The sequence below is a fragment of the Pelobates fuscus genome, chromosome 3, assembly GCF_036172605.1.
Source record: "Pelobates fuscus isolate aPelFus1 chromosome 3, aPelFus1.pri, whole genome shotgun sequence".
Classification (NCBI taxonomy): Eukaryota; Metazoa; Chordata; class Amphibia; order Anura; family Pelobatidae; genus Pelobates; species Pelobates fuscus.
In genome coordinates this window covers 46672130-46689754 of record NC_086319.1, presented here as the reverse complement: position 1 = coordinate 46689754, position 17625 = coordinate 46672130, and the positions used below count along the sequence as shown (strand labels likewise).

The following is a 17625-nucleotide window of genomic DNA, read 5'->3' as shown; positions in this document are numbered from 1 at the left end:
TGACATGCTACTTGATTAAATTAGATACCTGTCAATTTCAGCTTTCAAACTTGGAATTTCATAGGAGTGAGTCAGTTATCATCAACGTTTAATCACTAATTTACAGTATGAGATTTTTTTTGTTTGTTTGTCAAAGGGATTTTTTTCCTTTAATTTCAGAATTCCTCAATTTCTTTTTTTTTTTTTTGAGGCTTCCTTAAATTTTGCAACTGAAACTATTTTTTTTAGCCCAAAATTAATTTTATTCTTAAAAGTTGATTAACAGAAACCAACATTTGTTACTGTCACAAGTCTAGAAATAACACATGGTTCAACGGTGTACCTATAAACTTGTAGTCCGATGTCCTTACAATATCATTAGGGTTTGTTGATAGGATGCTTAGTCATGCCCAGTTTAAAGATGATGAACACTGTAACTCCCATCACTTACTGAGAATATTGTGAGTTAATGGGAGCTATAGTTCATTGCTTCTTTAAGGCAGGTATTTTCGAAATCTTAGAAATCATTTCTTAATCTTAAACCACCTCTAATCCTAAATGCACTAAACCTAACACCAACACTATCCTTACACTAACCGATCACTGAATGCTCTGTTATGTGCAATCACATAATTCCCTCTTAGCTGCTAAATCATACCTGTCACCAGCCTCATCTGCATGCATACTATATAACCAATCACCCTCTGCAATGTGTGGTTAGCTACAGGCTATTTGAGAGAGGGACATCATTGATAATGTCTGCATTCCTTCACTGATACTTTAAAGGACTGTATGCAGCACTAAGTGTGTGAGCTCTGTCCACAGTTCATAAGTCAGGCAAGGGCCACTAGATCTTACCCCAGCAGACAGAGTTGAGACGAGCCCCAAGTTTCAAATGAAACCTTGATTTATGATTCCCAGTTACAAGTAAGGGACTAAATGTGCTGATATTTAAAAGGCATGTCGGCATAATATACTTAAAGCTGTAGTCAGGTGTTTAAGCCTTGCACTGTGTGAAGACATGGTCCTTAAGTGGTTATTTAAAAAAATATATAAACTGCATCATAGTATTATGATGATATTGATGGGTATACAGAGCAAACAAGTCATTACTATCTACTATCTAAATAAGAAAATTGTACAATATAAGTTAACTAAACTTATAATTGCACAGGTCTTGTGCCAGTGTAAGTAAATGTAATTTTATGTAAATGTCAGGCAGAGCTTGGACCTAATTTAATCAAACTGTATATATCATATATTTCATAACATTTCAAAGCAATTAAAACGTTTACATGGGAGAGGTGACTAAGAAAAATCATCACAATGAGAGAAAATAGCAGAAAATGCAATTTTTTTTAAGATCTACTCTTGCAATCATTCCATGTACATTATATTTGTCTTTCTCATTTCCTCAGTCTCGGGTGAGAAAAAAGACACGAGTAGGTGACATTGGGTGCCTATAGGCAAGAAATAAATGAAAGGTGTGAAAATTAAATTAATTATGTGTTGTTTTTTACGCCTCTGTTAATTTCGAATTCAGCATTGTATTAATGCCTTCATTTAGATAAGCAAATAGCGCTGCGGGAGTATTATATTGTACCATAAGGATGCATTTAAACGTTACGGAGATTTAATATATTAAGAAAAACTAATGAGATCCCAATGCTCAGTTGATATTTCTTAATATTTGTCAAATTTGGATTATAATCAAATATCTATTAACTGATACCTGGTCTACAGACCTGGCGCATGGTTTGACTAATATGTCTATATAATTATTCAGATTAGTTATTTCTTTCATAAAGTACAATGACTGAGTGCTGTTCATATAACCCTCCAATTCTGAGGAAGTGCTCCACTTAACTGAATTCTTCTGTCCCTGAAGGTAGTGACCCAACATTTGAAATCACATGTACAGGGCAATTTTGTATTTGATTTAGGTCTTCAAGCTGCCCACTTTGTCAAATGTTTTGCATTATAAAGAGACCACATGGAACACGTATTTGTACTAACAACATAATATATTCTTCTTATATGTCCTTGTTTTATGGTTTTCTTGTGCTTATATTAATGATTATTTCTAATGTTATTTTTAAGTAAACCTTTCATTTTTGGCTAGCTACAACTATAGAATATTAATTTATTAATAAGAAATGGTAAAACTAGGATAAATTATTGTTTTCTATAATGAATTTCTATAATGTGTAAAATAAAATGTATATAATATATGTAATTTACATTCATCCCCTTAGTGACCAGACTATTTTTCAATATTCTTACCGTGAAGGACCAGGGCTCTTTTTACATTTCTGCAGTGTTTGTGTTTAGCTGTAATTTTCCTCTTACTCATTTACTGTACCCACACATATTATGTACCATTTTTCTCGCTATTAAATGTCACGATCGCTTCCAGCGCTCAAATTTGCAGCGGACATTATCAGGTACGTCCGTGGTCCCTAAGAACCGTTTTTTTTTCGGACATACCTGATACGTCCGTGGTTTTGAAGGGGATATATATACATGATGGAATGATAATCAGTATCAAAATATCAATTTCCTCCAGTAACATATACAAGGCTGGTGCATTGTTGCATATTGTCTATTATAGTGCATGTGTAGTTCAGTTTAACCCTTTAAGGACCAAACTTCTGGAATAAAAGGGAATCATGACATGTCACACATGTCATGTGTCCTTAAGGGGTTAATGACAGGGTGTGATTTACATCGTCTGCATTTATGGAACAGATAATTCGTACGTGAATGATAACTTTTATTTTAACAATTATACCACCATTTGGTACTTTGTCCCCAGAGGGAAAATGAATTCACTAGGATAAATCCTGGAGTTCAGTAGCTTGTTTTAAATAACAAAGCAAGGTCAAAATGCAGCAGAATATATTGAGGCTTAATTCTGCTTCTGTCTGTCTCATTAGCAGCTCACACAGTTTGAAAATAGAATGTTAAGAGGTCAAGTGTTTCTAGAAAAAGCATTTTAGAAGCAATTGTATATTCATTTATACATAAGAAGTGTTATGCCCTATACCTTCCAGTCATTGTGTCATATTTTTAGCCAGAATGTATTGTTTCTGTGCTACTTATTGACAATAAGTTGGTATTTAACTATAATAAATGCATATTCAGAATGTAAAAAACTAAGTATCACAATGTCCAAATTCCATGGGATCTTTTTCCAGGTCTACTTTTCTGTAAAGAAATTATGGCTTTATTCCACAATAATAAATATAGGAGTAACCCTCAGGGAGAGAGTTAGGTTAGACCCTCAGTCACTAAAGGGGGTACCCAGGTAGGCAACATCAGTGCTGTTGCTGGGTCTTCAGGAATTAGAGGCTGAACCCTGGCTGGGCCTACAAAAATATTGTCCTCGTGAGCATGAAAGAAAAAATCTAGGCCTGCTTAAGAAGACTGCTTCCAGACTGCTTTGAAGGACGTGAAAAAAGACTGCCTGATGGGAAGGGGGAGGATCTATTTATATCATTTTCTAAGTGTTATTTCCTGTCCTTTCTGCTGTGAGGGGAGGAGATAACCCATGAGTAGATGTTGCCATGTTTATCAGGAAATATAATATATAATATATATATTATATTTCCTTTAAAAGTTCAATATTTAGTTTTAACATTAAATATAAGTATACATATGTATCTTTTTATCTGGTATCAAGTCCTCTCGTAACACTTCTTTACTCCACCCACCTCCCTTCACAGCAAATGCAGTAATCACAGTGACCACTCAACAGTATGCTTGTTATAGGGAAGTATTGAACTAATGCTTCCCTGTAGAAGCTCTCACAATTGTTCAAGTGGAGGGAATAATTAATTTTAAGTCTTCTTCTCTCTTTCTCTTCTTTTGTGTCCCTGTATCTCTTGTATGTACGTTTGTGATTTACATTGGTTCCTTCTGATTGTTGGCATATTAGGCATATATATATATATATATATATATATATATATATGTGTCTCCCACCTTCTGTGATTGAGTGGCCTTATAATAGAATCTGAATTCTTCAATTTGGATGTCTTGGTTTTATTTTCCATTTTGCGTGCAGACTTGCACTCTAATTTGTGACGATATTGGTCACATAACTGAGAGTATCTGCTTCATGCTACTTATTTGACTGACTTTGATATCTCCCTGTATCATTTTATACCTTATTTTGCATTAAAATAAACATGTATTAAAAACAAGTGGAGTGCATAAGGAAGCTTTGCTGACTATCAGTCTGTCCATCATGGGATGTTCCTTCATTAATTCATAAAAGTGCAAATTTCTCTTGAAATTAGCATCTTCACGAACTGGGATAAAGGGGACATTGAGTTAACCACTAAAGAACTTATGCAAACTGAGCAATGATTTAGGGATCTGGAGTGTCCCTTTAACTAAATTAACTAAACATATTTGCAAAGAGCACATTCATGTGCCAGAAAGTTACATTTAAAAATAAACTCTAAAGAGCCATAGGGGTTGGTATGTAAAGTTGGAGTGGTCTCATATTCCTGCTGCATTATATGTAAGAAATGTGCTCATCACAATTAATGGTGCTCTTTTATAATATAATGAAATGATGATGTTTTCAAGCTTTTCTCATAATTGCTTCCTATTTGTATGAAAATGAGCAAAAGGTTTGTAATAGCTTTCAAATTGTTCATTTCAAAGCAATAAAGCTCTTGCTTTTCAAAGAATGACAAAAAGACTGCTCTCTTAACGCACCCTAGGATTTTGACTTCAATGAGCTTTACAAAGTCACAAAATTTAGATACTCCGGCAATCACATTGTTGCAAATAATACAGATGGATTTATGCAGTTTGCCTTTATTTTATTCAATAGTTATAGCTTTTATGATTGTGTTTCTGCATTAAAAAAATTGCTGTAGAGTAATATAGAAACTTTAAAGTATTTCAGTTCAAGTTGTGTCTGCATCGAAAATATTGGGCAGTTCCAATTTTAGACAATTAAATGCATCTCCGAACTGCTGGGAAATCTGGCATAAAAGATAGCAGCACAGTTTTTTTTTTTTTAACTAATCTTCTAAAAGTGTCTTTTAAAAGGTTATTAAATTTAAGCAACACCAAATATTTATTAGACTTGAAAAGCAGGTATTTATATACCTAAATATATCCTGATGATGTTGTATTATACAGGGCAGAGGGCCCTAATCTTGGACAGGTCCAGGAAATCCACAACACGATGGTCTGAATGAGAAGTCGTAGTTACATTCCGTTAACTAACCCCGATTCCAAACTCTAAAACATTATCTCAAGCGTAGAAACACTGTCACATAAAAGAAACAATAAAAAAAATGAACCAAGGTAGGCACACTCCAATATTAAATACAGACTGTCCCCAAATGGAGCTCTCTAAAGAAATTAGATATAGGGTGCTCACTTACATAAGGCTCTATTCCCAAAAGCCCAAATACATACAAAAACAGATTGAATAAGGAGCACAACCATAAATGTGTATATACAGAAAAATATCTTGTCGTAAAAGAGACAAAACAGTGAAGGGTAAATCAGGGGAATATGGGTCTGAAGAAATTCATAAACAACTAATCCTTTGGCCTTATGATTTATTATGATGTCTTTAGAACCACTTGATGCATGGTTACATGGTTCACTTTTAAACTTAATAAATATAATGCTAAGAAACAAACAAAAAATAATCAGCAAAAAAAGGTGAAACATCATAGTAACAAAATGGAAAGAGAAAATGACAAGTGAGCAAAGAGAGATCAATGTCGATAATAAACTAAGTACCTGTTGCCAAACTAGAGCAAGGGAAAAATAAATAAACTAAATAATAACTAAATAATAAAATAAAATAAAAAATTTGGAAACACATAGTGTGCACAATTATGCAAGAGAAAAGAGCAAAAAACATAAATTCAGACTTTAAATAAATATATCAATTAATATTTTAGCAGGAATTTGTGAAAATTATACTTTTTGTTTGAACCCGTGGGAAACAAACAATCTGCGGTGTTATCCAAACTGCTTTTCTTCCGTAATTCCAGTGACCTCTTTCTATCAGGAGGAGAGGATTCAGCCATATGTTCAGTGCCATTGAATCTCAGTGAAGGGAGTTAGTGTCCAGTTTGTAAAAAAAATTGAGATTATCTGACTTGTTCTGTATGCGGAGAAAGAGAAAAAGAAATATTATCAATATATATTCAGGTATGAAGCCCATACAGTGTGGCTTACAAACGTTGATGGGAGGAGCTACAGCTTATATTTTTCCAGAAATCAGTAGGACACAAAGTAGTCAATAGATGCAAAAAGGGATGTGAAAAGGGATGTGAAATTTAATGTTGCTGTACTTTACAATGAAAATAAAAGTTTGCTTGTACATACATTGTTGGTAATAAAGGATTGATAGAAGAATAGACAAATTAGATAAAACACACACATTAAAAGCAAACAGTTGGGGGGTGGGGCCGGACCGCCATGCTGACTGGTCACATGCAGGAGAGGCTCCAGAGAAATCTGGCTTCTGAGGCAAATCCTGCAGATTTGACACCCGCAAAGAGACCGAAAAACTCGCACACGGCGGTGGTCGAGGTGGCAGACCCCGAGATTTGGAGCTTTGAGACCCTGGGGCCTGAATGAAGCTTTGAGAACTGCGGCCTACTCAAGAGGGGAGAAGGGTGGACGGCAGCTGCCCTGTCTCCCTTCGCGGCTGCCACACGCCGACTCCCTGAGACGCCTGCCGGTCCCGTTCCCCCCCCTGTGGGGGGTTATCCTGGCCCCCCACTGCGGGTAGATCAGGAGGAATGGAGAAGGAGAGGCACGGCACCCCTCAGACCTGTCTTCCAAGATGGCGGCAGGATGAAGCCCAACACTGATGGTCCCTGCCTCATGAGGCCACAGAGGAGAGGAGCCTTGCAGCTCACCAACCTGCACAACCCAGACCGTTAACCCTCGAGAGGGAGAGCTCAGCAGGGCAAAAGCCAGGCAACCCCAGACAGCCAATAACTTTGCCGACAAGCCTCACAACCGAGGAGGGGAAGCCCTGTCAACAATAATGAGCAACGGGAACCCAGTAATACCCACCAAGAAGTGCAGTTTTGCATTACCTCACCAAACCTGCAATCTCTACTCGGACTTTCAGTCTCCAGCGACGACTCCCAGGCACCTCAAGACACCACAGAGGTACACACAACAAGAGACTAGCGGTGTAGGGGATGCCACTGACAGCCCATGACCCAGCCATTTTCCAACCCCTGTTACGGCTCTCACCTAACCACATCTCCAGCATGATCCTCCACAGACTTCAATATCTATACAACAGTTAGCTCGAACCCAGTGGTCTTTACTACTATAAAATCTATTTGCCTAGCATGTAACCTAATTCTCTTTACTTAACATGTCCCAATCGAGTACAGCTTTTTATTTTAGCCTCTTATATCTTGCCTAAGCAATCTCTATGTATGTTAATAGGCTTCCACTGCAATTATAAAAATGTGCAGTTTCATCGTTTGCCATATTACTGTTCCATATTTCATGACAATCTAATGCTTACTACAGCTATTGTGGCAATGTAAGATCGTCTGTAATCCCTTGTACTCAAAAAATAAATAAAAAAAAAGTTAAACAGTTATGTTCATAATAGATTTTACTAACTTAAACTATAGTCTTAATTAGTAAATTAAATGATAAATTACCAAAATCTTTTGCACCTGTTGCAAAATGCTGACTAATGCCTTCTACAAATAAAATGTTATAATCTACACTGTTTGATATGGGAGTAGTAAGGAATATGTGTCTTTAAAAATGGATGAGATATATATTTATTTACAAAATGTAATGATCATTTCTTTCGTGTTTTGTTAATGCTTAGTTATACAACTTAGCTTGACAACAGTGATAGGCACGGGTGCTTGCCAAAAACAGTTGGAGTTTACATTTTTTAATGATTGGAAAGTTTTCAATTTTAATTATCATGGTGCTAAACTTTTGAAAAGCAGCATGAAACTTTTGCAGACTTTACACTGCAAATGTAAGTGTTTTGATGAACATGTTTTTGCATATTTATTTTTGTAAGCTGGTATATCTGATGTAAATAATCAACCAAACTCACCATATATGTTCATTCAGGCACATATATTTAATGATTAAATCTGACAGGCTTGAAATATCTGAACTCATTGACTATTGATTGACAATAATGAAAGTCCCAAATTGGATTCTTTAAAAAAAAAAATGTAATCGTAATATTTTTATCAAGGCATAAGCATTGCACAAATAGTAACTGTCGACAGCGACAACAATTAACAATAGGATAGAGTGCCATGGCATGGTTACAAGGGTATGGTAAGTACAGTACGCCAGGAATGATGGCAGCATAGTAAAATAACATTGTGAAGGTACGACATAGCGTTGTGAGAAATACGTTGGTACTAGTTGAGGGCCCCTTTTTTTATATGTGGGTGCATGGGTTGTATGGTGTGTCCGTGCTGGGAAAACCCATGACCTGGTAGGCTGCACCCTACCCCAGGTACTAAAGGTAGAGTTTTGCTGAACAGTCTTTGTCAGTTACTGCCCGTGTAGGGCTGAAAGGGGGACTAAGGGGGCAGAGATTTTATGCTATGCGGGTTATGAGTATACACGGTGTGACATTCTGGCATGGTGCCTGGATAGTCATAAGCACGGTGGAGTGCAATGTTAATAAGATCCTTAACCATGGAACTCTGGGGGAGTTATGCATTAAAGCCTAAATGTGGGTCAAGATGCCCGTAGGGCAAGTTTAGCAATGTCTCCCTTCCAGTCCTATCGAGTGCAGAAACTGAGCTGCTTCTGTTGCTGCTGGGAGACTGAATAATTGGCTGTTGTGTTTGGCTATCAGAGCCCATGGATAACCCCATTTATAGGGTATTTCTGCTGCCCGTAGATTCGTCATCATTCCCTTTAAGAAGGCCCACCATTGCAGTGTGGGGCGGCTTAAGTCCTGGAAGAATCTTAGAGAGTGTTCCTCAAATATAAAAGGCATTTGGTCCCTGGTTGCTTTTTGGAATGCTTCCTTGTCGCCTCTGGACCTGAATCTCATGATGACATCCAAGATATGGGGGATTTGTTGTGAGGTTGGCCCAGGAGACGGTACATTCCATCTAGGATTAGGCTTTTGACCTGCTTAGGTGGCAGAGTTGCGGAGATCAGTCTCCTCATGAACTGTGGCCATTCCGCTGGGTCAGTGGTGTCAAGGACCCCTCTAACCTTCAGGTTGCATTGTCTCGCTGTATGTTCAGGGTGCGCCATCTTGGTACTTAGTTGTGCACATGTAAACTGTACCTCTTGTAGTTGCACCGTGGTTGAGTCTTGCTTGACCCTGAGGTTGTGTACATCTTCTTCAGTGGCCCTGATACGTGATGTCAGAGCACTCAGATCCTCTTTCAGGACCGCCATTTCAGATGCAAAGAAGGTCTTGAGCTCCCTGACCATGGAGCTCAGGTCTACTTTCGTGACCGTGAGTGGTTCTGACCATCGTGCGTGTGGCACTTTGCTCCGCTGCAGTGGAGGTGTAGCCTCCTCTAGCTCTCAGTCCTCCTCTTCTGAAGCTGATAGTGAGTCACGGAGGATGTCTACTCGGCTGGGATAGGAGCTGCCCGATATCCTGGGTTTGCCAGTCGCTGAGCCCCCGAGATTTCTTGGGGTTTTTCCCTATTGTAGCCTAGAGCAATAGGTGGGCTTTGGTAAGTTGGTGCACCGCCAAACCACTGTAGAATGCGTGGTTTCGGTGTGTCTGAGCGGGAGTTCAGGCGCCATGCGACTTGAATGCTCGCTGCTTAGCTACGCCCCCCTCCCAAATTGGATTCAATTGTTGCATTGTACATTAATCTGAGAAAAGAAACAAGTATATATGATCATCAAAAAAAGCAAAAGCGTAAGTAAAATTATCATTAGTGATGTCGCGAACAGTTCGCCGGGAACCGTTCGCAGGCGAACAAAGCGTGTTCGCGGTTGCGAACACGCGCGCAGTTCGGTCCGCCCCCTATTCGTCATCATTGAGTAAACTTTGACCCTGTACCTCACAGTCAGCAGACACATTCCAGCCAATCAGCAGCAGACCCTCCCTCCCAGACCCTCTCACCTCCATGATGAATAGGGGGCGGACCGAACATCGCGCATGTTCCCGACCGCGAACACACTATGTTCGCCGGCGAATGGATCCCGGCGAACTGTTCGGGACATCACTAATTATCATGCTTAGCTTATCCTATCGAATAAGGGCTGACATTTTAAGCAGTAAATGGGTCAGGCAGAAGTTGCTCTCCATTCATGAAATGCAAACCGATAAAAATATAGGCGAAATTAGACTATCCAAAAAAAAAAGGTTATATTAAGTCACTGTTTGTATCACTTTCATTCCCAGGACACTTTTCACTTTACACCCTGTTCCAAATTATTATGTAAATTATATTTTTCTCATTTACCTAAATAATTGATGTAAATAACAGTCAGCAGAATTCTCATTCTCATTCTTATCAACTATTAAGAGTACAATTCAAATTTTATTGAAAAAAACTCCTAATGATATCTGGATATCTGCATGGATCTGTCAGAAATCTTCCTCAATGTGCCTTTAATGTGGTGTGAAAGAAGCCCTCATACCTGCTGCAGAGAGATGATAAAAAGTATAACAAATGCGCTACTGCTTCATTGAACACTTCTGCATATATGATTACATTCACAAATGAATCTGAATAAATGAAGAAGCACTTTAATTCTGATAATTATATCTCATAAAGTAATAATGTAGGATATTTTACACTATTTATAACTTAATATAAAAGTGTCTATTTCATAAAATTATAACATTAACATTTATTTCTAATAACTATGTGAAATATTTGACATTGTGCTTGTTCTTTTGATTTGTACATTAATGAAAATGATCTACTAAACACTGTCTTAAGCTGATTTATTTTTTAAATATAATTAGGTAGTTCAAGTCACACATAAACCATCTTCAGGCTTGCTTTAATAACGAATATATGTGTAAAGAATAGTTACCTATAAAAAGTTGCCAATACATTGATAGTTCTTATTTGATTATATTGGCTAAAACTATTCTTATAATAGCATACTACTTTAAATGGAGTATGACAATTTTTTCAGCCTTTGCATTACATGTATAGTTTAAAACAATGGATCTCAGTCAAAAACAGTTCAGGTTTTTAGGCTATTGCTGTGTCTTGATGACTGTTTTGCGAATGAATGGTTTAGAGCAGGCGTGTCCAAAAGGTAGATCTCTAGATGTTTTTATACTACAGCTTCCACAATGCTTTGTCATTCTAAAGCATTCTAAAGGCATGCAGAGCATCATGGGAGTAGTAGTTCTACAACATCTGGGGATCTACCTAGTAGGCACCCCGGTTTATAGAATGGTAAAGCAAATGCTAGTTTCCAGCTTACTTGTTGTACTGGGGACCAATTTTGTTTGTGCCTTAATTTCTGAGACGATAAGACCTAACTCGGTATCCTACCAACATGAGTGCGGTATATGCCCTTCAAGCTTACCCAAAACATCTCTACAAACTTATTTAATAGGACATCTTTTTTGTTGACTGGAAAGTTTCAACCCGGAATCCTTACTTATATAGTTTCTGAACTGCTCATATATATTTGAAACAAAGCTACATGTTCTCCCTTAGACAGACCTATCCTTAAAATGCCTTTCACTTTCTAATTTCTCAAGTATTATATCGGTAAATAATGCAAATTCCTCAGTGAGGATACTCTAGAGTCTAGACACTGTATGAAAACAGCATTTACAGTTTGAGAATTTTTGACTGCAGAAAAATTCTCCATATGTGTTTACCAGCACATAAATATTCACAAACTTATTAAAATGTCACTAAAGTACCCTTTATATTCACCAACTTAACACATTTTTTTTAAAGACAGGTATTTTGAAAACTTGAGCAAAACAATTATAATGTTTATTTGGGCATCCCAGGTCTTTAAAAAAAAAAATAATAATTATAGTTTTGGAACTGCTACATCCTTGACTTTTTATCTAAATTAATACAATTATTTTTGTTCACATTTATTTATTTCCATTGTATGCTTGTTTGGTTTGAGATATCAGAAGCATGTAAACTTGAAATCCTTCTTCAGTTTCTAGAGTTGATAACAAGCTCATGAATACTCACTTCTTCAGCATGACTCGTTCGGCTGACAGGGGGTGCATCTTGACCTTTAGTTGATACACTTATGTATTTACCATTCAATGGAAATAATGGCACTAGATACGGAGCAATTATTCTATTTCACTAGTTATAGCTACAGTTGTGTAACATTTTAAAGGTCAAAGTTGTTTTATCATTTCCATCAATCCTGCTATGGCATTGAAACCACTTAAGTGTGTTCACTGTGTTATTCTATTGATTTATTTATCAATATGACAATGTGGACTAATCATAGTATAGCATGGATAGATGCACATAGAACGTGTTTTTTTGGTGCTTAAAACGAAGGGTAATCAAATCTCAGGTTATCATGAAAACAGCAACATGCAATTAATTCTGATTGGGTTAAAGTAGTCACACACTGGATTGAACCATTCCATCAAGCTAACTAAAAGAAAATCAAATAAACTGACAAGCAAATGTATAGAAAAAAATATGAATTATCAGTTGTTTTGATGGATAGAGGGGTAGATGGATCTTTAGATGAACTGATGGTCAAATCTGTAGGTTTGTAAATCTGAATGGAAGCCTTATTGTTTATGTTTTTTGTTTGTTTTTATGTATTCTGTTGCTTTTTTTCTTTTAGTTTCTTTCTTTGTTTTTTATTCTATTATATTTGTTTTATAGAATGGATTTTAAAAACAATGAAAAATAACCTCAAATTCAACTCTACAAATCATGTTTAACATTCCTTTTTTTAATTTTACAGAGCTGGCTATCTGACTCAAAATATTCCCCTGGAGATTTTAAGATACCTTTCCGACGAGAAGGATTTTCTTCCGTGGCATGCAGCAAGCAGAGCTCTTTATCCTCTAGATAAATTGCTAGACAGAACCGAGGACTACAGTATATTCAGTGTAAAAGATAAACTATTTTCTACTATGAAGTAATGTTTTAGTTTTTCTCACGTAGAACCTTGAATTTTAATTTCATACTCTTTCATTTCTAGAAGACTTGATCTACAACAGATATGTAATTTAGGTATATTTTATTATTCAAAAGAATATTTTATTAACTAATATTTAGATGAAGTTTAAAACAAAAACAATTTAAAACAAAAACAATTTAAAGAACATCCTACGCACAGAATTCCAGGTAGAGAAAGTTAAGAACTTAAAAATAGGACTTATGTAAAATGCTATGATAAGAAAATACTAATGCAAACTTAAACATGAGCATAAGACCAATATCCTATTTTAAAATTTCACAAATGCATAGCAAAATGTAGTCAAAGTATGTTGTTCATATAAATACTTATGGCTAAAAAAAACATTAATGATTAAAAAAAATATATGTGTTCTCCCCTGAAGTACCAGTTTACTGTGACTTTAGTCAGATTTATGAAACTGCATAGATTAGATACTGTTTAAACCTAGTGTCCATTAGAGTATCATGTATCTAGTAGAGAAATATTGGACTTGTAGGCCAAATCATACAGAGGTAACAGGCTTTACAGTCCTGTTAAAAAAAAAAAAAAAAAAAAGTTTCTGGGAATTAAACCATTGAATAAAACTTTAAAAATGACCTATGTTAACCTTTTTGTTATATGATGCTCCATTGTCTTTTAAATATATATTAAAGAGTTAACAATTGATATCGCAATCCAGTTCAAGTCAGGAACAGCCAAGACACAAATTGAATTCAAAAAGGACAAACATAATTATTGTGCCTATATGTTTAAAGGGAAACTCTAGTGCCAGGAAAACGATCCGTTTTCCTGGCACTGGAGGGTCCCTCTCCCTCCCACCCCCCAATCCCCAGTTGCTGAAGGGGTGAAAACCCCTTCAGTGACTTACCAGAGGCAGCGACAGGTCCCACGTCGCTGCTTCCTCCTCCCCCGCCGCTCCTCCTTCTGCTTACGTCGGCCGGTGGGCGAGACTGATCTCGCCCGCCGGCGAGGAGACCTAATGCGCATGCGCGGCAATGCCGCGCATGCGCATTAGCGCACCCCATAGGAAAGCATTGAAAATGAATTTCAATGCTTCCCTATGGGGAATAGAGCGACGCTGGAGGTCCTCACACAGCGTGAGGACGTCCAGCGACGCTCTAGCACAGAAAACCTGTGCTAGGGACCAGGAAGTTCCCTCTAGTGGCTGTCTAATAGACAGCCACTAGGGGAGGACTTAACCCTGCAAGGTAATTATTGCAGTTTAAAAAGCACTGCAATAATTACACTTGCAGGGTTAAGGGTAGTGGGAGTTGGCACCCAGACCACTCCAATGGGCAGAAGTGGTCTGGGTGCCTGGAGTGTCCCTTTAATGTCAGGAAAGGGCAGTGCTTTTAACAATGACTGATAGGGCGCCAATATGGATGCACCAGAATAGAAACAAATATCTCTCTCTAGATTTCTACGTTTTATTTTATCTTTCCAAGCTCACAAACATTGTTAGACATATGTATTAAAAAGACACTATAGTCACCAAAACAACTACAGCTTAATATAGCTATACTGGTGAATATAGTCAGTCCCTGCAGGCTTTTTGCTGTAAACACTGCATTGTGCAGGACTGACGTTCATTGTCTTCACACTCTCCATGGAGGCACTGAACATTCCCCACTTAGATGCATTGATTTAATACATCTCTATGAGGAGATGCTGATTGGTGCACTGCAGCATTTTGCTGTGGGTGCGCATTAGGCTCCCAATGCTTTTCTGTGGCAAAGCATTAGATTGGATGAGATCGCAAGGAGGCGGTGTGTAGGTGGAGCAAGACGTGACAAACGTTCAGCCGCTGGACTACAGGTAAGTAAACTCACCTTTTACTTTGATTACAGGGGGGGCCAGGAGCCTAAATAGTGAATATAGTGACAGAAATACATGTTTGTATTACTATATTTTTTCTTTAACTATAAGGACTAAATAAACACAAAATTTTAAATGCTGGGACACGACAGTTCCACTTTAGAATTTTGGGAATTGTATGGCAACTGCATATGTTCCTTTAGAAAAGTGTTGTGATTTTACTGCATGGTTTGTGATCATTTAGTTAATATTTAATGTACATTGATTGATTCCCCCCTCATTCCTGTTTGTTGCATCTTATCTACTATGAAGTGGTCAAATGTAACAGAAAATTACCAGAGTCAGATTAAACGTTAACTTGGAATACTTTACCTGTTTTTATTCTGAAAAATACATTTTGTGTATGAGAGAGGATGTCCACATAGAAACACGCTTCTTGCATTTGGTCAGTAATTATGCTCATTCACCTTAAGATTGTTTGCAAATACTACTGAGCAAGAAAATGTTTTTCTGTTAGTGTGCCACACCTATATAACATCAATACACTGATATATTTATTTTCTACACTAATATTTCTGAACCTTTCTGAAGAACTCCAAGCCAAATGATATTTATAAATGTTCATATTTAAATCTAAATAGCTATCCTTGGATAACAATGTAAAATTCTGGTTTTGTTCTAATTATATGTTTAGCAAACTGTTTAGTGATTCAAACAAATATTAAACTTTATTAATTTACAACACTAAGGCAGCAAAGGGGTTAAGATTATTTTATATTAGACTGTGGGTCATACTTGAAGAAAACAATTCATGTTATAAATGATACGGCCTACAACAGCTATATCCAATATTTATGTAATGTCAATATATTACCCTAATTTGATTAAACATATATGATACATGCTTTATTAATACTTACTTAAAAAATGTTTTAATCACTACGCTGATTTAATCACTAATAAGAGTGTCGGATGTTGTTTTGTTAAAATTAAATTGATGTGCTAACATTACTATAGAGATACTACACATGTAAAGAAATTCAATGTGTTAAAGTCCCATTGCTGAGGTATTAAAAATAATTTACACATCCTTAATTGTTCGCTATATTTTACATTCATTAGCAAAAGATTTTTGGACAACTAAATTCTTAAGATGTGCCTGTTCTCAGACTTCCAGTTATTCTACAAGGTGTCAGAAGGCAGGTGGTACGCAAATGTCTGTAAGACACATAATGATGTATACATCCCATTATTACTATTATGTATAGATCCATTATTAGATATATATGACCTTACCCTAACCCATCCCAGTATTGTAAAAACATTTACCAGCAGTGTAAGCAGATTTAACCAACCCTAATCCCCCAAGGAATAGAGACATCTGCAACATAAGTTTCACAATAATGTGTAAATGTATCAGATGAAGGTTTTTAAGATAAGATATTTTATGTCTGTTTCAGGCTTTTTATATGTCTAATGGTAGAAAACACATTTAGAGATGTTAATTCATTAACAGGTTACTTTTGTATTTAATGTCTGCTCAGTTAAAGAAGTATGTAGAAAAACTGAAGAACTTGTGCAAATTGCTATTACAAATCATGTATTATTTTTAGGAATACATATTAAAACAAGTGGCAACAATGTACTTTCGACTTGGATGGCCATCTAATGGACACAATGGATCAATAGTTCAGACTTCCTACCAGGCTGAGTACGTTCGTTCGTTCATTCATTCATTCATTCATTCAGTAGTGTAGAGGTGGTAGACTACAGAGTGAATTATAGCTACTTTTGACTGTTTAAATTTCCCACTGAATCGATTAGAAGATAGCGGATTCTATTCAGAATATCTCCCCTGTTGTTAAATCTCCTTTCATATCAAAATGGTGTTTTACATGAAGCAATTATTAATACAAAAATATTCATATAATTTGTGTTCCTCTCCCCAGTGATGTACCTCAATATGATACTGATCTCTGTGAAAGGGAAAGATAGTAAAACCATTCACCTCTATGTGCAAATCAAACATAGAGAGTCAGGAGAAAAATGTTTTGACAGGATTAGTTAAAAGCATCCTATATACCCTTCCTCCTTTTTTTCTGTAGTTACTCTTCTGACTCCTAAGAGAATTTATCCTTTATACTAAGCCATACAACACAGTTTCAAAAGAAAAAAAGCTCCATTACTGTTACACAGTGTGACTGGAGCAGCATGATCCACCTTTCTCCTGTCTTTCCTGTTTGATAGTTCATTTCTCTAAGGCCCTGCATCTTTGAGATTTATATTCCCCTGCATGACATTTTAAAGCAAACAATGTTCTGCTTATCTCTTTAGTTACAAACTCAAAGTGGTGTTGAGATTTGATCTTATGCTTATCACTGGGTACCAGAATGCCAGCGCGTACAAGAGATGTTGCTTCCTTTATCAACCTAGAGACCTTTACTTTTATAAAGCTGTTAGGTTGCCTGAACTTTGTCTTTCACTATCTGTATCTATCTCTGTAACTAGTGTTTTTGAACTATGCGATACTTATGTAAAGCAAATGTCCATTAATGTTTGTCTTACCTTAAGCATCTTGTGAAAATTCATTAGAATGAATTATGAATGATTTATGTCCAATTGCAACATAGAAATTTATATTATCTATAATGCATTACTTTGTGTAATGTGCGTCCAGAGAAATCATTATTATTAATACCG

At 36.5% G+C, this 17625-nt stretch overlaps 1 protein-coding gene across 1 annotated transcript in view; it reads left to right on the top strand.

Moving 5' to 3' along the window:
* TRHDE (thyrotropin releasing hormone degrading enzyme) overlaps window positions 1-17625 on the top strand; it is a 768585-nt gene that overhangs the window by 686290 nt on the left and 64670 nt on the right. Inside the window, exons 14-15 of the mRNA XM_063446120.1 lie at window positions 12892-13039; window positions 16539-16636. Coding sequence (XP_063302190.1) covers window positions 12892-13039; window positions 16539-16636 — 246 coding nt within the window. The remainder of the gene's footprint in view (window positions 1-12891; window positions 13040-16538; window positions 16637-17625) is intronic.